A 20,804-nucleotide genomic window follows, 5' to 3' on the forward strand; every position below is an offset into this window, starting at 1 on the left:
AAACAGGGAACAGTACACTGTGTCCTGACTTCTGGCTTGCACATGCGGTGTTAACATGTTACATACACGTACAAGTATGTATTTTATAACATAAGCTAACGTTACGTTAAAACCAGTGCCCACAACTAAAAACAACACAAGACACAGAAAAACATGCAAGACGTAATAGCGCAAAAGAAAACACACAGAGAATGTTTATTTATATAAAAAGGAATTATAAAACAGGTAATTTTACCAGCTTTCAAGCCTTGCAGCCGGATGACTCCAAACACCCACTGGTCTGCTTTCATAACATGAGAGGAGGAGCTGGGCGGAGAGTTACAGAGCAAACAGGAGGGCTGCACTAACCTGCAGCCCAGAGGACGAGTGGAGGATGGAGGGCGGTGTTTAACATCCAGTCCCGCCTACCGGACCATTAACGACCGCCGCCACGTGTACCTCATCTTCTGACTCACCCCTGAAACCCACCTCCATGAATGTGGAAGGTATACCGCTGGCAATAGTGTCCAAAATGTGAAAGCTACATCGGCTAGTTATGAAATTCGTTCCGTTTCAACTATCTTCTTTCGGCTGTGCTAACTATAAGCTAACGCAGGCTAGCATGTAAGGATACACAACTTGACTTTACATTACATCTGTAAATACCAATACTTACTGTATACGTTACATTAGCTACACTAAGAGGACACGAATGGATAACCTTACACGAATTAACCTACTAGTTACCGATAAATGCTACATAGTAACACATAGATAGAGGTGTGACAAACTAGCTTACAAAAATGTTAGCATTAGTTAATTAGCGTTAGCTTAACTGTAGGCTTTGCATAATGTTTTGTTTGGGGTTCTGGATACCCCGGGCCTTCTTCAACAGCTCAAAAACGTACTTGACATTGTTTTTTTTTTTATCACATTATTACTTAATGGCTTTTCCTAGATTTGCTTATAAACATACTCCTGGCATGTTAAAAGGCTCACTACAGAAAACTGCATAAACTACTCAAACACAAAGATTATGCACTCAGTTGCAAGTTGAGGTAACTTAACTTACACCTAGCTAAAACTAATGCAGTCTAATATACCAGCCCTGCAATAAATAATAACCTTAATTAAAGTTATAATCATTTTCTGCTGAAACAGTTTTAGAGTCCACATTTTACAAGTCCACAAACATTTTAGAAGCTGCAGTGTGTGGTGATGTTGAACGGTTTAACTTACAGGTGTTTCCTTGTATATTTCCTTATGCATAGCCAATATAATATATAATATATAAAATATAAAAACAATACAAAACTTTATGGCAATTTCCATATTTTGTTGTTACCTTCATCAAATGTGCTAGCCCAGTTTGTGGCAAAGGAAAGGGTTCACTTTTCTAACATAGTCTAAACATAAATGTATTTGAAGGAAATTATGTTATAATTTTTTTAAACTGGTATCTGTGGGACCCCAAAATATTGATAAAGTAAAGGTAACACAAAGTTTAAAGTCAGTACAATAAAAATGAATAAGTTAAAATGTCTAAATTAATTTTCTTTTGGCAGCACACAGGTAACTGGAAAATGAAGACGACATGATGTGACCTACTGGGGATATAGCTGCAAATTCACTGCTGGCTTCTGCAATCTAATTGGAGGTTGCATACGTTTTGATGGGTGAGTATATGGATTTTATATTCCCTTTTTTATTTGTACTTTTAGTGTATGCATATTTAGATATATTCTTTCACTAGAGCATTTCAAATAGTGATGGGTCCTTCATGAAACTAAATAAGTCAGTTGTGTCAGGTCATAGGCCTTTAAATATTTTGTGAAAGTGTCTCTAACAAAACAGGCACATTGTTAATAAATAGTATTGAAATTATTTAAATTTTTAAATTTAAATATTAATCTATTGCCTTAATTAGCATGGACAATGAATATCCTCAATCTGGCAGGAATGGGGACAGACAATATTTACTGTAAAGTGGAGAATACTGTGTGACACACGTAACTGTGCTGTACAATTTTGACCAGACGAGGTCACTGTGCACACAGCGTTGCCTGGCAAAGTATACATGTAAATGCTTTCCATGAACCGCACAGATTTTTCCTGTCTTACAATATGTTTACCTTACTGACTCTGTCTGGAGAGCACTGGCTTGATTGGGACATGTCAAATGACTGCTTTACTCTGGATGCTGGTTCATTATTTATATTAAACAACTTATATTTTGAAAATGTCCTAGCAGGATGTCAGCCTCTTCAAGTTTGTTTTCTCAATTTGATCACAAACCAGTTGCATAGAGTTTTACTGCATCACTCTGTGTGTTCATTTTGGACTGTGTTAAACAGCAGAAGGTGAGGCTATTTATAGCCCTCATCATTTGTTGCCTTTCTTTGCTGATAGACACAGTTGTCCCTTGCCACCAGCAACCAAGAGTGCCTTGAAAATACTGGAACCACCTGCTGTCCTCATGTTGTGCACTGACATGTTTTAGTGGAGCTTAGTCCACTCTGGGATGAGACAGGCATGGGACATTCTTATAGGCATTATGATTTGTTTCTTTGGTCCTTTGAGGCCACGGTTATCGTCACTCAGAGCTCCAGAAGACTTGTATTAAGACTGAAATTTAACCCCCTGGAGATAATGTGTATCTGTCACGTACATGTACAGCAGAATAACGTCAGAAACTTTATTCGAAGGAGGCACATGTAATAGTTTAATTGGGATTCGTAGATGCAACAGAGCACCTGTCTCCTCCTGTCAGTTATCTCGTCCTCTACAAACTGCTCGTGTCCCTTTCCACTGAAAACTCAAGACTTGGGAACATACATTCTTGGCAGCAGCATTTAAGTGTTGCAGCATGGGAGCAATTACACTTTAATCTCCACAGCGCTGAAAGCTAAAAGCCTCAAATAGCAAGAATGTTTTAATTACATTCCAAAGTGGAGACATGGCTGGAGCAGTAAAGCTCATCTTTCACTTCATTGTTGTTACTGAAGGTCTTTTGTGGTGCTTATGTTCTTTAAAGTGTTGTTTTTCTTTACAGAAATAACTGTTGGCATACAAATACCAATATTTTAAATGCACTGACTGACTGCTATAAGGATGATAACTTTACAAAGCGTTTTACAGATCTAAAAAACAGACGAAGACAAAGAACTAATAGCCATAGATAGTCCTTTTATTTGCTAAATAAAGAGTGTAAATTTAGCTCAGCTTTGCACTTCATCTCAAAAGTAACATATTAGTTTGTTAATGCTACGGGGCGCAGGATATTCAAGGGAATGGCTCATTTTGGAAAATTTGACAGCTGTAGCTTCCCTTCATGAAAACCCTCACCGGCTCTGACGTACTTAAGAGATTGCAGTGTGCTTTGTTAATGGAAGTTCTTAAACACCACAAGCTTTGCCACAGTGGCTTTTAAAATATCATGATGGATTAGCAAGTTCCCCAAATTGTGGACACTGTGAAATATCCATTGACTGGAGGATCCATAGTTTGGCATGGAGTTTTCTCTATTATCAGCTTTCACGTCTCAGTCTCTTGTCAGCACCAGATGCTCAGTAGGCCTTTTAAAGTATGGATGTTATTTGTTCTGGATGATACCGAGTGTTGCTTTGTGGGACTGGAAAGCACAAGTGTGTAAGTGCATCTGTTGTGTATCTGAAATAGTCTCTCATCTTGTCCTTACAAAGGAATGAGGAGGCGCTGTAGGGTCAGAGTAGAGCAGGGGGAGGGGGGTGGGAGGCTGACAAGGTTTGGTGAGGAGAAAATAGACTATTCCATCTGTCTCAAAATCTGCCCTGCTGCTGACCTACACTCTGGAGACTTTGGTCAGCCTATCGTCACATGGTGAAGGCGAACCCTTAAAAAACCTCCAAGCTGCACCGCCGAGACCCCAGTCTTCTGTGTGCAACACACCAGCTGGTCTTGGTGTTCATCCTGCTTTCTCTACCCTAGAAGGCCTCCGAGATAACATCATGTCAGACACTGAGGAAATTGTGGAGGAGTACGAAGAAGAGGAGGAAGTGAATGAGGAGGAAGAAGTTGCAGAAGAGGAGCTGGAGGACGATGAAGCGGAGACGAAAGAAAAGCATGCAGAGGAGAACGAGCAGGAGGAGGACTCCAAATGGCGGCCTAAGACAACTTATGTGCCCAACATTGCTCCTCCGAAGCTCCCTGATGGCGAGAAGGTGGATTTCGATGACCTGCACCGCAAGAGAGTAGAAAAGGATTTCAACGACCTCCAGACCCTGATCGAGTCACATTTCTCCACCCGTCAGAAAGAGGAGGAAGAGCTGGTCGAGCTGCGTAACCGCATTGAGCGCCGTCGATCAGACAGGGCGGAACAACAACGTGTCCGCTCCGAGGAGGAACGTGAACGGCAAACCCGTCTGGCCGGGGAGAAGACAAGGCGTGAGGAGGAGGCAGCCAAACTGCGCGCCGACGAGGAGGCAAAGAAGAAGATGATATTCACCAACAAGTCCTTTGGCGGCTACCTGCAGAAGGTGGACCAGAAGAAGGGCAAGAAGCTGACAGCACGGGAGGAGAAAAAGAAGGCCCTGATGGAGCGCCGGAAGCCACTCAACATCGACCACCTGAACCAGGAGAAGCTTGCGGAGAAGGCGCAGGACCTGTGGCAGTGGCTCCACCAGCTGCACGCAGAAAAGTTTGAGCTGGCCGAAAAGCTCAAGAGGCAGAAGTACGACATCTACGTGCTCCGAAACCGAGTCAGTGACCACCAGAGGGGCTCCAAAGCATCCAAGACCTCCCGCGGGGCCAAGGGCAAGTCTGGTTCCTGGAAGTAAACTAGACTGCCTCTAGTTGTTTCTGGACTATTTATCTCCTTTTTACAACATGTATCATAAAAGCTATCCTATGGTTTGTAGGGCTGAATGATTTGGGGGGGAAATCTAATTGTGATATTTCTGCCAGATATTGCTATTGCGATTCACGATAACAAAACAAAAAAAGGAAGTTAAAAGTAAAAAGTTTAGCTAAAGTTCAATATTCACTGTGTAACAGATAAAACATGTCTTGGAGTATTATAACATGAGACACCATCAAAACTGCTCTATATTCTTATGCAATGATGAGAACATAGATATGAACTGCCTGAAATAAGTGTTTTTCTTTTAATAAGCATGGAACATTGAACATTCAAACAAAGAACATTTATCACAAAAGCTAAAGTTATAATAATAATAATAATAATAATAAGAACAATTCCAATAAGAATATCAGTACTTGTTTTGTAAACTAAAATGTCTGAAATGCCTCAGTTCATTAGCAGCATCTACATATTGCACCTTCTACCATCATGTTAAATAAAGTAATACAAAATAATAAAAGAAATCCACTGAAAGTGGGACATTTCTGTAAACAATCTGTGACATTATTCCAGCATTTATCTTATGAAAAAAACGTGGATATAACAATAATAAGAGGAATAAAAAATGTTAAACCAAATATGACACCAAACATTTAACTAAATATTGCACATTTGATTAATCGCTGTCGTCACGATTAGCTAATAGCATTTTTTTTTCAAATCTCGATTTCAGTTATAAAAGGATTAATCGTTTAGCCCCAATGGATTGCGAGTGGATTTGAGGGGGAACTGAAGTACATGAAGTTAATCAAGCCATAACCTATTGAATGATATAAATGGTATACATATCTGATTGTTCTAACTTTGTCATACTGCTATTCATCCGTTTACAAGCTGTAGACTTTATTAAATCTGATGGAATGTGGGGTGGTGTTGATTTCCCTACTCAACTAGAGTATGCAGTGCTTTGTGGTTTTTCTTTTTTTAATCTTTGCGTACCAACAGTAATTTCACCTTTACAGTTGTTAAGAATTTGTTTTATCTGCCCAGCAACTTTTTTTTTAAGTCTTCAAACAAAGTGCCAAAATTGAATTTGTTTCCTATAAATCAAATCACATTTTAATATCTTTAAGTCAAGTGACATTATTTTAATAATTGTGAAATAATCTGCCTTGAATCCAGTTGATCTTGATACTTTATTCAAACTCAAGCGCTCTTGAAAATGTAGCAGTTTTTACTCTGCTCTCACCTTGTTAACCAAGAAAACTCTTTGAACATGTCACTGTTTAGTTTTTTCTTCAAGGCAGACATGTTAACTTTATTGTTGTGATACTTACAGTAATTGAATGACTGCTGAGGAGTGTCATTTTGGTTGTGTTAAGATCCAACAGGTGTTGCACAGCTGACTTTTTAAGGAGCTAATTTTTACGGAGCTAAAAAAAAGTCTCTGAGGCTCAGGACTAGCAGTGCCTGAAGTGTTTTTAGCAAAAAGACCCAACTGTTGACTGAAGGGTCAAAAGCCCACAGCTCTGAGAGTCTTCAGAGAAGCTTCACAGAGGGGTGTTTGATGTCGTAAAGATATTTAACTGAACTCAACAAGACCCCGTTGTTAAACACTCACTCCACAAGACCCCATTGTTAAAAACTCTTAACAGATACAGGCACCGATTCAACAACAAAACAATTATTAGTTAATCAGAGCATTCTGATCATTAGCCTCTAACTCTGACATTAGTTGGATAATTAATGTTACTGTATGACTGAAGTGACATAAACAAAATGCACTTGTCTGCACAAAAAAAGAAATTGCCACTGACTGGCAATATAATTAAAAAAATATTTCCTATTTCTGCTTCTATTTTCATTAATCAAATTAGAATCAGGATTATGTAGCACCAGAAATGCTAGTTAACACAATAGAAATAGCTATTTTTGATTTATATGTTGGCAGTTCTTTCCTCACATCTTCAATTTAAAGTATTTCATGTTCCTAAAACCATTCTGAACCTAATTTCTTTCACAACTATCCTTATTTATTTATTTTTTGCATAAAAAGATCTTAATCTTTGAAAAACAACATTTAACTTAATTGCATTTTAACCCAATTTATATATAGATTAAATCTAGTTTGATCATTCAAAGACTTAAGACCACACTGCAATGATCTGAATTGTCTATTGTCTATATACTGTCTATTCAATTTTAGTCTTAAAATATTATCATGCTGTAGGTCAAATGAATGTCAAAGTGTACAGTATTGGAATATTATATCCACTAGGAGGCACTAGAGCACCAGTTTGTAGCAGACAGCTTTTAATACCCACACTTGTAGAAAAAAAGTGCATTACATAACTAAATGTTTATGCATGCAACACATATTTATTTGATTCATTAAATTAGTTCAGTCCGTAGGGAGTTGGGCTGGAAACTGGAGGGGCGCCGGTTCAAATCCCTGTTCTGACCAAACAACGGTGTCTGGTGGTAGCTGCAAACAGCTACGTATGTATGTATAGGACCCACTGGAGATCAATAAAAAGTGTGTATATGTAATATATATAAACTGTATATATATAAAAAATTATTATTATATGTCAGACCAAGGTATGGGAAAATCTCTCCCCTGCGGTTTTTCATTGTCACTCAAGCTTTGAGTGTGGATGCCTTACCACTGTTTTGCTCTCATGGCCGTGACAAACCATTAAAGCCTGCCAGGCACAGCAGTATGCCAACAGGTTACCATAGAGACTGGGAGAGGCCAGATCCCTCCAGCATCAACACGCCCACTGTATTGATGATGTTGTGAAAAATGCCTGACTTGACTGCGTCTTGACATACCGGTACATCAATCGACTACCTATGTTGCACCAGGGAACAAGATGTTCCCAAAACTCTGAAGTTAATTAGAAAAACAAGCTGTTGCTGGATCATGGTTCATTTTATCTACACCTGCTCTGCTGTGATGGATCCCATTTAGGTTGAAATGCAATTTATGGTGATGCACATGGAGTTGAAACGTGTCCACTCATATCAAATAGCAGCTGCAGGCTCATTGGGGGGTCGTTGTCTGCTCATTAGTACCCACCAGACTAGAGGACAATGTAAGAGCTGCATGATTGACAGTTTCTGGGCCACACTTTCAACTCTGACCGGGAACTTAACATGTGGTTCAGTTATCCATAGGCTACTTGTATTTTAATTAAATGTTTGCTCTCTCAGCAGTGCAAAACTATCCTTTACTGTCCTGTTTCTGGATTAGTTCAGATCTCTAAACAGGTTCAGAGATCTGCCACCAAAGTGTGACTTCTTCAAAACAGTTTGACTGTGTTGGCAATTCATTTAGATATTGGACCACAATTGTGTGTAATTTGTAGGGCTGCCACCTCTTAGTAGATTAGTTGACTAATCGGTCGTTTTGGTCTTAGTCGACTAAGATTTCTTTAGTCTATTAGTCATTTTTTATGCTTATTCATGCTTAATTATTTATTTCAGGAAACTTCTGAGCACATTTATGGTAAACACAAGATTTAAAGTGGTGCTTTTGCAGGATTAATTGTGGAGAAACTCAGTTTTACAGATGGTTAATTAACTACATTTATATTGTGCTTTTCTAGTCTTAACCACCTCTCAAAGCGCACAGCTCTGTCAATTCAATCAACTAATCGATTAGTCGACAAAATTGTATAAGTGTTAGTCGACTAAGAATTTCTTTAGTCGAGGACAGCCCTAGTAATTTGACAAAAAAAAGTCAAAGTCTTGCTTTCCTGCATTACTGACAGATGATGGACATTTAGAACAATTGCTCGGAAAGAAAGAGTCCTGCCAGCAGACGTCTTATTTTTGGCCTGATGATGTGATACTATTAAGCAATACTTTGAGCAGACAACAAGATACAACTGAATGTGTACATGAGTTTGGTGGCGGTATACTCTGTAGTAGATACTGTACAGGAGTATAACTGCTACTTCTGTGGCAATAGTGCACACATACTTTACTGAGGTGAAAAAAAATGACAAACAAAAGCAGTATTCCAGCATTAATTTACGTCTGAAACTGTATTCAGTAATTTCAGCATTTTGGGCATTTTTACATCCAAAACTCACATGTATAATGGTTTAAATAATAATTTATTTGATATACCAACAATGGATCTGGCTAATGTCAAAGTGGTTGCTTATAATGAGGATGCCACTGAGAATTATCACTCAACGCTGCAGTTCTACTGAGCATTTTAGTTTCTTTTAGTTAATTGATTTGGTTCTACCGCCTGCAAATTCTCTGAACCAGCCCAGTGTGCATCAGCAGCAGCAGCAGCTGTTTTCAGGCTATGATAAACCTACTGTGCACCACCCACCCTGCACCAAACAGAACAACTAGCTGAAGCTCAAAAGTAACTTGATGAAGAGTTCATGTGTTTGGGTTTTTCAGGTTGTTGCGCACTTTTTCTGCCCACAAGTGGCCACATATACGATAAATACTGATTTAATGTTATAATTCCTTCAACAATTCAACCATAAAAAGCGTTTTATGAATTGTCACCCCCATTTTCCACTGGGCACGTCCGTCCTGCGTTTCGGCTGCGTTACGGTTTTGTTCCGTTCTCCGCCACGCGCCATACCACACCAGGATTGCCTCAGAAGCGGAGCGTCTTGCCTGCCTGACTCACAGATTATATTGTCTCTACAAGTACTTTACAGAACAATTACGTGTTATTAAGATAGTAGCTACCTTTCAAGGTATCAAGGTATCAAGCGTTGACTTGAATGGCCACGGTTCCTTGCAGGGCCCGTGGCACCTCCGGAACGCAGTGCAGACGCGCCCAGTGGAAAAAAGGGTTAGTGGATTAGCCTTAAAACTATTTGATACGTTTGTTAGGATAACCTGGTTAAGATTTTGGAGAGCTAGTTAGGATGCCTAGTTTATTCTACTATTCAACAGGTGGCTTAAGCACCGAAATATCAGCTTTCCCTTTAAAATGGATAATTAATTTGTATTACAGAAGACACATCTCAGTCATAAAGAAAGGAAAAAAAGATAACTAGCGATCGTCTCCTTGTAGTTTTTTATTTTTATTTTATTCTCTCCTTATGTGGTTTAATTAGTTGATTCTCACACAAAGGAGACATTTGAACACATTTAAGGCTCGAACCAGAATATAAACAACATCTGGTCGAGCCGACTGCCTGCATGTAAATGTAGCAATGGGGCAGGTCTTCTTGATTCAGTCATTATGTCTGGATATACCATATATTGTGCATTTAACCCTACAGTATCCAGCGTAATGGCTGCCATTACCCTGTGGGATGTAGTCATTCATGGTGCCTATTAATTATTTACAATTTTCTGTTGGTAAGCACCAGGAGAGATAAGAACACATTTCCACTCCTGTGTGCTTCAGCGTTTTCCATTTTTATTAAATTCTAAAATTTTTTTTTTTTTTTTTGCTCTGGTGCCAAGAACCTTTGTTTAATATGCAATGACAGCAAAGAAAATCTGGTTTATGATATGATGAAATTGTTAAAAAAATACAACAAAGGAACAAAAACAGCTTGTTGCATTATCCCAATTGGCACATTAATCACTTCAGTTAACTGAAGTGGTTAATATAGTTGTTATTGAATAATTAGGCAGAGAATTGTGTACTTAAGTAATAATAGTGATTTAACCCACAAGGGGATTATTGCAACGCGACACATTATTAAATTAAATCTACAGGTCAAGTAGGAATTAAAAACAATGAAACTCAGATGCGAGGCACACAGTGTGTTACCATTTGGGCAAACAGATTTCAATGTGTTGTCCTATTATAAACACACATGCACACGGAATACCAGTGGAAAAACAAGCTTAGAGAAATGCTCCAGCTCTCTGGATGCCTTTAGCCTGTGGATAAATTAGCCTGCCCTGGAGACAGTGCCGTTTGGGTTTATCTCCAACCTCCTCCAAATTGAGGTGGGAGTTGGTGGCACCCAGAGGTATGAAGGAGATTTTGCCTATCCGACAGGGCATTAATCTCCGCACCTTCTAAGCATCCGGCAAGTTTTCGAGCCCTGATCCCTCTGGCCATATAAAGATTTGATCTCGCCATGCATCCTACCAGCGCATCATTGCAACCCTTTGAGAGTGAGTTCCCGAGTACATAGCTTCAGTGCGGGAATGTAGCTATTAGTCTAGTATATAGTGTAGATAGGTAACAGAGGATCTTAAATTACTGTGATGCTTATAACCAGACCCTCTTAGGTGGAGGCTCAGCTATCAAATGACTTCATCTAAAGATGCTGTCTGTGCTCTGATCACTGCAACAGATTCATATGACTACTCTCTGTGACGGACATTGGTGACAAACATGTATTTGGTTTCTAGAGCTTTATTGCAGCAGTTATTGAAAATAGAACATAAAACAGGTAGTTCGTAAATACTGTACTTAACATACAGTATACACATTAACCATACACTCTTGACATTAAAGGTCCCATGGCATGAAAATTTCACTTTATGAGGTTTTTTAACATTAATATGTGTTCCCCCAGCCTGCCTATGGTCCCCCAGTGGCTAGAAATGGCGATAGGTGTAAACCGAGCCCTGGCTATCCTGCTCTGCCTTTGAGAAAATGAAAGCTCAGATCTGGAATCTTCTCCTAATGAGGTCATAAGGAGCAAGGTTACCTCCCCTTTCTTTGCTTTGCCCGCCCAGAGAATTTGACCTACCAATGAGAGAGAGACATCATGGCTTTCAAACGAGCAAAGTGGCAGTTGCTCAAGGCCACACCCCCACCCTCCACCTTGCCCCCTCTCTCCTCCTCAATAGCTACAGACACAGAAAGCTCATTGTGGGACTGGCTCTAGTGGCTGTAATTCTGCACCATGGCTGAATTTCGGGAAAGAGACTTCAGATACAGTATTAAGAGACCACTAAGGCCTATATAAAAGCATCCAAAGAGCACCATGTCATGGGACCTTTAAAGAGATACTTCGCCGATTAGCATTAAGCTTTGTATCAGTAGAAACCCGGTAGTATTTTCGAGTGCTTCCGTCCCTCATGTCCCCCTGAGACTGTCTTTCTCTGTATTGTGGGTCTAGAAAAAAGCCTCCTATGACGCAAAAATCGTCATTTAGCGTCATCGGAGGCATGTTTGCCCAGAGTCTGTGGACTACAGCCAGCTAGTTCTGCATGTTTTCAACCCGCCCATAAGGGGTTGGACTGTCGTCTTTACACAAAGCTTGCCGAAGCAAGTTGAGTGTCAGCCATCTTGAAGCTTCGCTTATCAGGCTCTGTCTTTTCAGCAGCAAACATTTACAACAATTATGTGTATGCAAACTACCGCACATATGTACCACCGGGATCCATTGGTACAGATTGGAGAATATACAGGAAACTTTATTACAGACGGAATACGCAACACACTACACGAGCTTCGCCGCTACAGAGACCAGCACCTCAGCCTGCGGTGTTGCTTGGTGCCGCTAGCCGGTAAGGGGACATCCTCAGCGGTGAAACGCGGAACGAGGGCAGGAGAATGAGCTAGCTATGTGGAAAGCTAACGCTAGCCGGCCACCTGTTCCATCAGTCCTGCTTGCAAGTCTCTGCTCATTAGACAACAAACTGGACTATATCCAACTTCAACGAAACTCCCAACGCAGAGACTCAGAGACTGCTGTGTTTTTGTTGTTGTGCAAACATGGCTGAACAACAGTGTACCAGACTATCCAGCTACCAGGCCGGCTGCTCTGTTGCCGGGTAAGACTAGTCGAGGTGGGCTGCGTTAACACGGACTGGTACAGAAATGGGGTGCTTATATCCAACTAACTGCTAACTGCTGGTGGAGTTTGTGACTGTTAAATTCGGACCATTCTACATTCCACGCAAATTTACGGCTGTGTTTATACTCGGTGTTTACAGCCCACCAAGTGCTAATGCTACCAATGCGTTAGCTGAACTTTACGGAGCATATCATGTGTGTGCACTAAATGTAGCCTGTTTCGCATGTCGTTTTTATATAATGTCGTTTTTATATATTTTAAATGTGCAACACCACTTGAGCCATAGGTGAAACATTGTTTTGTGTATATGGTTGAAATGACAATAAAACACACTTGAGTTGAGTTGAATCCCTAACTGTCTCGTCTGTCTGTAAACGGTAGGCGTGGCTTGGGAGTGGACTCATAAAGCAGCGAAGCAAGTGCATTCTGGGATTGGGTGTCTTTCATCCACATGAGCCAAAAACATATTTTCTGGCTTTTCTCGGCCTAGAAGGCACCAATTTCTAAAAGAAATTCACATTTCTACTACATAAGTGACCCAATTTAAAGATATATTCATCTTTCCAACGGTGAAATATCCCTTTAACTACCGCAGATCTAACACTGTACACTCAACCCTACCATATTCATCATCCATACTAGTAACCTGTTTTTTGCACTGTATATATGTAAAGCGCACCTTATTTGCACCTTAGTGTTATCTTGTTTTTTACATTTTGCACCTACTGTTATATTATCTTAGTCTTTTGTACAAACGTATATATGCACTCTTTGTATCTGCACTCTTTATTTAGCAAATGCTGCACAGCAGTTATCTTCGGGATAAATACAGTTTTATCTTATCTTATTTGAAAACAGCAACCATAATAAGTCTTTGGAGATAAAAAAAAAATTTAAATTACAGTAACAACTTGATTTAAAAATAAATGTATTAGCTCCTTCCTTTCATTAAAAACAATCTTCCAAACATCTACACGAAAAAGAAAGTCTCTGGAAGCCTTTTTACAGACCCTCCTAACATCAATGATTACAGTGGCAGGATACAAACCTTATTCGGACCCCCCATAAAGAACGGTGCATGTTGAATTTCATTATTTTGTAGCTTCAAACCAAGTGCATGTCAGACTGAGTTCTTTGAACAGTGCAATTGTAATCTTATCAAAAAGTTAGTGAAGTAGTGAAGAGTACCAGCTTCATGCTTTTACAGCATTAGCAGGGGACAATAATGAGATGAAACCTCTAATCTAAAGAATAATTACTAAGTTGCTGCTCTCTAATAATATTACTCATTAATGCTAATTTAAGTAAGTTAAGTTTGGAAAATGCAGATGTATTGACCTATAGGATGGTAGACTCCTGTAGAATACACAGGGCGTGTGAGAGAGTCATTTTGTGTGTGTGTGTGTGTGTGTGTGTGTGTGTGTGTGTGTGTGTGTGTGTGTGTGTGTGTGTGTGTGAGTGCGTGTGTGAGTGCGTGCGTGCGTGCGTGCGTGCGTGCGTGCGCGCGTGCGTGCGCCGGCTGTTGTATCGTCATCTATCTCAGGGAAACACTATAAATATAAAACCATACAGTTACCTAACAGCTTCCTGGCGGCGGCGCCCACAAACACATTGTGAGGACGCAGGTCAAAACTATGACTCACCACTGAAGTGTAGGAGCTCAAGCTGTCCATTCATGGAAAAACAATTCAAATACAACACTGACATCACACAGTTGCTAGCTGCTGTTAGCACAGGCTTCGGACTAAAGACCCTGACGTGATGATGTCATGTATCTACAAAAGCTCTCTGCGCTGATTACAGAATGTGTTTAAACCATGACCATGGCAGAATTTAAATAGAGAGTTTTGAACATAGATTGTCAATATCAGGTCTAATGTAAACACCCTTAGAATTTTTCCAGTGTTAAAAAGTTAATTTGACAAAGGCATGTGCTGTTTCAGGCTTTCAGTTGCACTCTATAACCAGCATCAGGAAGAAGGTAGTTTAGGTATTATGGCTCTAATGTGGGACTAATGTGAGTGTTATATACAGTATATATATATATATATAGTAGACTGTAAAATGTGGATTTTCAACTCCAGTCTGTTTGCAGCATGGCTCTATTGATAACAAATAAATGTCAGTCCGCCACAGTGAGCTGCAAACTTGGTGCAATAATGTCTATCTTAATTTAATGGTTCTAAATTGTGGGGCTTTGTGAGTAAGGCAATGTGTGTGTAATGTCTTTGCAAGGTGGTTACAAATTATGAGCATGCCAGCGATTAAGCTTGCAGAATAGTAAGGCAATTTTTCTGTGTATGTTTGTCATTAGAATTGTTTGTGCCCTTCAGCCTCTAGTCAGTGGAAAAAGGCTGCCATCTGTATCTGTATTCATGTTCTACTGGCAAATGTTTCCCAGTATGTCCCGGCCCACCTGTTTCATTTGGACATTGGATGGGTTCTTTGGTTATGAATCGTAGTACTGCAGGATGAGCCATACCTGTGACGGCATGAGAGGCATTTAATAAAAGGCTGCATTTAGATTCAAGCTCACGGTGTCCTCGCTGTCTCTCGGGTGATTCATGCCGACTTCTCCACCTCTGCTCACCATGTAAATCAGCAGAGCAGCCAAAGTGGCCTGTTTGCACACACAACCTGCTATTACCACTATTCCCGCCACTGTGACAGCGCTCACACCTGTCGGAGCCACAGCGAAGCTTCTTGTTTCCCATCTCAGTGTCACTCTCGATGTCTTGATTATTGATTCAGAGGTTATTGCAGCCAAACAGAGCAGTAGGGATCATATCACAGAAGAGTAAATCTTGAAGAGGCCTTAAAAAGCTCTAATCTTAGTCTTAAATCTTATCTCTGGCAGTGTGGGAATGATTTTATAATCTGAACAAAACATTTGGGGATAGTGAAGCAAAGTGAGTTTTTTTTGCACTGTACACACAAGCACATAGATTATTGTTGGTGTATTATGTTAATTCAAGTATTTTGTTCCAACAACACACTCAAAACTACCTTGTTTGTGTCTTCTTGGATTTTAAAGTTCATGTAAGCCGAATTGTGTGGTCTCCCTCTCCCTCATCAACTGTGAAGAAATAGCCTCTGAAGTCTCTGAGGTATATTGTGTGCATTAACTGCCTGTGGTACCAGTTAATAATGACATGTTTTTTGGAAGTATTTTTGGAAGTGAGTTGGATTTAAATTGCCCATGAGTGATTAATTAAACATTCAAAATGTTAGGTTTAATAGTTCAACTGCAGGTGTAAATATAAATCCACTTCATGGTTATTTAAGAGTTGGACGTTTCTGTCAAGACAAATCAATTGAAGGAGGAAGAGTAATGAGGATTCCTGTGCTGTCGTATCCATGGGGTAAAACATGTATTTATAGTCCCTTTCATGAATAAGTCCTCCCTCTGTGTCAGCTCTGTCTAATGAAAGATGAAATCTAAACCTTTCATCTCCTCTATTCTGGTGATGGTGATGGCTTGTTCCAGTTGACAGATAGCAGCTTCAGATTTTCAAAGCAAAGACAAATATACAAGACACATTCAACCTTGAATTCTTCAAGCTACTTGATCCTTAAACACCTGATGAGATCAAAAAGTTGGAAAGATAAAACATTTTTGCACCGTTTTTGATCCCTCTACAGTACTAAACTAGCCTGGTCCTACCAGACTCTGGTACATTTCATTTGTACAGAGAGTCTGGCCACTCTCCAAGTGTTAACTTCCTTGAAGGCGGGTACTCTGTTGAAGTTTCAAACTATTGGTTCTGCCCGGAGCCACTCTGGATCTGCCATAACCAATTGCTAACGCTTAGTCATGACGTCGGCTTAGCATCGCTAGCGTTAGCCTTAGCCTACTCCTTCACCACTAACGGAGCAAGCTGGAAAATCAAACTGTCCTGGAACCCTATGGGTAGGAGGGCCACAACATCATGGCCACCAACAAAACTCAGCAAAGATTGTTCTTGCTCGGACTTTAACTTCTGGATATTCGGCAGCGTTGCCACAAAGGACCGAATGGCTTCGCTCGCATCTTTCTCCGCCGCCATTACGGAACTACAACTCAAGCTAGCGTATGACCTCAACGTCATCGTTCTCAGCCACTCCCTCTGTTTGTTGATTGAACCGGTAAAGATTTGGCCGGAGAAAATCCGTGAATATACCGCAAACCCAGACGGAGTTCTGAAGGAAAATGAAAATTAAGCGGAAGTACGTATAGGAGGGAGGAGCCAGGCTAGTACTAAACGCCCTCCAGGCAAAAGCCACCCTCTCACCTCTTACACTTTATTCACCCCTCCATACTAAGACAGGAGAGGACTGTTCATGTCAGATCAGCGTAAAGATGTAGACAAGCTTCTGATACTCTGCCAGACAGAGAAATTATTAAGCAACCGCGAGGCTTTGTTCCAGGACGTCATGGGGGCTATAAATTCACTCTGTGAAGATGACCAGTCAAGGTAGTATTACATCTCTCTTGGGAATTGAATTAAAATATTAATCTTTGTATTCATGCTTTCCATGACTGCGATGGAATCATATTAAATACTATTATCATTTATAATTTGCATATTTTCTGGAAATCTTTTACACCATTTGTGAATGATAATCCAGCTACTACCAGATGCACATTAGGCATGAACATGTGCCTGAGAGCCATGATTTTTTGTTAAGTGGAGACATCGAAGGCCATAAAAAACGACTGCTAGGCTGAAATGGATGGCGACATTACATAACTGTCAGTCCATTGACTCCTTTAACTGTAATTGTTCTTAGAATAGAACTAGTCCCCGCTACCTCGTCATTAATGAGTTGACCTTCAACCCTCTGTATCCAACGTGGCATGGAAAATTGAGCTATAATAAAGCAGACCTGTCTGTGCATACGGATATCTTTGGCTGTGAAGTGTTATTGTATAGGAAACGTGGTAAATACAAGCATCGGTGATACCAGATGAATATGATAACACGTCTTGATCTTAATAAATATTTAATACAAATCTTAATGAATATTTTTGATTAAATGAAAAGGTTCTATCATACTGGCACTACTTAGGCTCTTTGATAAGCTAGTGATGGCTAATTAAAGGTACTATTATTCAAAACAGGATATGTCTTCAAAGAGTAGTATTTGAAAGAAGCTCTCATCTTTATTCTTGTGTTGACAATTTGAAATTGGGATGGATGATTTCCCCCAAATTATGACTAATCCTGCAGGTGCATTGTTGAGCCAGGAGGCCTGTCCAATCTTCTCCTAAGTCCCCAGAGCAGTGGTGTTAAATACCCAGCTCAAACAAGCATTCAGGAAATGAAAAAGCTTTAATTACATGCATCACCACGTGGAGCTATTAGCCCTTGCTAACTAAAGCTACAACTCCACTCTAAATATGGGTTTGGCGTTCAGTTTCATTGCCAGGGAAACTAATGCAACATCCTCCTTTTGTCTGTTTCTATCCAATATTGCCGATCAAAGGGAAGTTGTGCTGCGTGTCACTCTGCATGAGAGATCAAAATGTTCTCTTCATGTTTTTACCATCAAACGGATACAAGATGAGAAAGAGGGAACCATCTTTCTGATGAGCTTCTTAAAAGCATTTGAGAAACTCAGTCCTTGTATTGCTCGATGCAGTGGTTGTGTAACATTTATTATTTGCTTTAACTCAAGTGTCTGCAGTGGTTGGTGAAGGGAGCACGGTCCCTGCTGACCACAGAGCCAAATAACAGGTGTTTGGAGAAAGGGCTACTTGACTAACCCTTGTGCATCACTAGAGACATTTTGGGCTTTTGAATTTTACCTTTTTTTCGATCATTTTGGCTGTGTTGAAGCTACATTTGGTAACTTTAAAAAAAACAAAAAGTCTTATTTGCTCAAACTGTCACTATACTCTGACAGCACTACACAAATCAGATAATCTGTGGAAAAAAACTGTTCCTCTGCCTCCTCCTGGTGCTCCTTAAGGCATGAGGAAAACAAAGAGCTGAGGAGTCTCTACTCAGTGTCAATGACTCGTGAACTGCGGTGAAACTGTAAAATTAGGCAGTGCTGATCAAATATGAATCAAGAACCTTTTAATTTCACAGCTAAACAGTACACTAAAATATGTTTCTGAAAACATTTGAGGCGTAAAACAGTAGGGCTGGGCGATATGGCAACATTTTTTATCACAATATATTTTCCCATTTTGATTGATATCAATATTTTTATCTCAATTGAATTTCTTTGCTGATACTGCCCATTCGAATTGCATCTTGAATGAAGCCGGAAGAAACCAGGTTTAATTACACTTTAGAATATAGTTTATTAAAAAAAAAAAAGAGATCTCACATTACAAATTCACATTATGGTATTATAGTATTATTCACATACTGGTCAACGGAGCTGTAGTACCCTCTACTGGCAAAAGAAATATAGCCCCTGTTTTCCTCGTACAGTCATTTTACAATTACGTTTTCCTTTTTTGTGTATGCAAAATCAACAAGTGCAGACTAAGTTAGCTTTGGCTACATTTCTTTTGATTTTGTAAACAACGTAAAACTACGTAAAAGCAACATATTAAATGTAAACTCCTGCCAAGAAAGCATCTCAATACAATAAAATAAGAAATAACGCTCCTTATATTTTTGCTCCTGTTTGAATGTTTTTCATATGGGCAATGACCGCGAAAGACGACACGATTGATTGTTGTATTGGTACAGCAGCTACAGCACAGCTAATGCTAGCGCTGTTCACAGTAGACAAACTAATGGTTTTAACACTTGCAAGCTGTGTTTGTGTGGACTCGAGCCAGCATGAGTCCATATTTTCATACTCTCGGTGTGGTTGCTGAATGGTACCTGGTCAAGTGATGGAAAAGATTTGTTGTGTTTCCCGTCCTTGCTGGCACCAACCGCCGACATATTTTGCAGACCAGCTTAATCTACTCCTCGTCGCTTTAGTGAAATGTGAACCATTTTTTTTTTACGTTGTGTAAACCTTTTTTATCAACAATGTCTTCAGCTTGAGATCAAGTTCATGTTCATGTCCACCACCACTTTCGTTGCCTTTAGCTCCACTTTCGCCGTTGAAGACTTTCCCCGGTGTGTTTCCCCCTAATGTTGCCTAAAGCTGAACCAAACCTTATCTCTAACCATGGATGGGGGTGCTTTGCATTTTAACAGGAGGGAAAGACTAAACTACACAGGAGGGGAACACACTTCCACACAAAACCGGCAACAGACAAACGCTCACAATAGGAAGTGGGCGTGTCCGGCAAGATGAAAAGCCAGACATCTGGCAGTTGTGTGTAGTGTCAGGTAAATATGTCCAAAGATTATCATCGTTATCGACCTGAATTTTTTCGCGATCCCGTTTCAAGATGGTTTTATTGCCCAGCCCAATGAAATAGGCAATGCAGTAACAGAATCCTGATTCATATTTGATCAGCGCTGCCTACTTTGACAGTTTGATCGACGTTCACGAGTAGTCATTAACATGTGTTAGAGACTCTTCGGCTCTGATTGGATGTTTATCTTTGGCCGCGGTGGAAACTTACAAATGCCATTTGGAGCACTAGGGGAGTAAGAGCAACACAATTTTTTCACAGATTATCTGTCTCAATATATAGGTACATTTTCAGCCAATATGGCAAATAGTCATTTTTATAAAAGTTACCTAATGTGGCATGAATGTATGGCAAGGGTGTGAGTTTGTTTTTGTCTGGATCTGTATGTCTTTGGTGAATCCAAACTAACCTTTCAAACACGAAAGTCACACAAGTAACACAAACAAACTAACCGATTGAGGCAGCGGTAGACCAGCAACTCTCGTGTTCTGTGAGGTAAAATGATTTTTTGTCAAAGAAGTCTGGGGAATTTGAAAAGAGAATAGATAACAGCTTAAGTTCCCCGTTGGAAAGGTCTGTCTAACGGCAAGGTATATTATTGTATAAATATTGTTAATATAGCGTACACTAAAACTGATATTGATTTTTTTGATTGGCTAAAATACATTTTGCTGCTGCCTTCGTCCACAGCAGTACATTACTTAGCTTTCATGCCAGTAATCCTGCCTGCTTCTCCAAAGTGGGGACATGGCAATGGTGTATACTGTTAGTAAATGCTGTTTCAGAAACAATTTGATGAAAATATTCATTCTTCTTTTCCAGACAAAGAGAGACATGCTGTGACTCTTCATTTTTTATTTTTTATTTATTTAGTTAAAATACATATGAAACAAATACAATAAATCATATTCCAAAG

The 20,804-nt window shown here is 39.8% G+C and overlaps 1 protein-coding gene across 3 annotated transcripts in view; it reads left to right on the top strand.

Moving 5' to 3' along the window:
• Positions 1-267: 267 nt before the first annotated feature.
• The window catches only part of tnnt2c (troponin T2c, cardiac), a 33,092-nt gene continuing 12,555 nt past the window's right edge, over positions 268-20,804 (top strand). The window contains exons 1-3 of one of the 3 annotated variants that reach the window (XM_028570448.1): positions 268-485; positions 1,545-1,655; positions 3,946-4,985. In XM_028570448.1, coding sequence (XP_028426249.1) covers positions 1,652-1,655; positions 3,946-4,793 — 852 coding nt within the window. In that variant the 5' untranslated portion in view covers positions 268-485; positions 1,545-1,651 and the 3' untranslated portion in view covers positions 4,794-4,985. Of the gene's footprint in view, positions 486-1,544; positions 1,656-3,945; positions 4,986-20,804 lie in introns of those variants that run through there. The other 2 variants (XM_028570449.1, XR_003691644.1) reach the window with 2 other exon arrangements.

The sequence above is a fragment of the Perca flavescens genome, chromosome 23 (genome assembly GCF_004354835.1).
Source record: "Perca flavescens isolate YP-PL-M2 chromosome 23, PFLA_1.0, whole genome shotgun sequence".
NCBI lineage: Eukaryota > Metazoa > Chordata > Actinopteri > Perciformes > Percidae > Perca > Perca flavescens.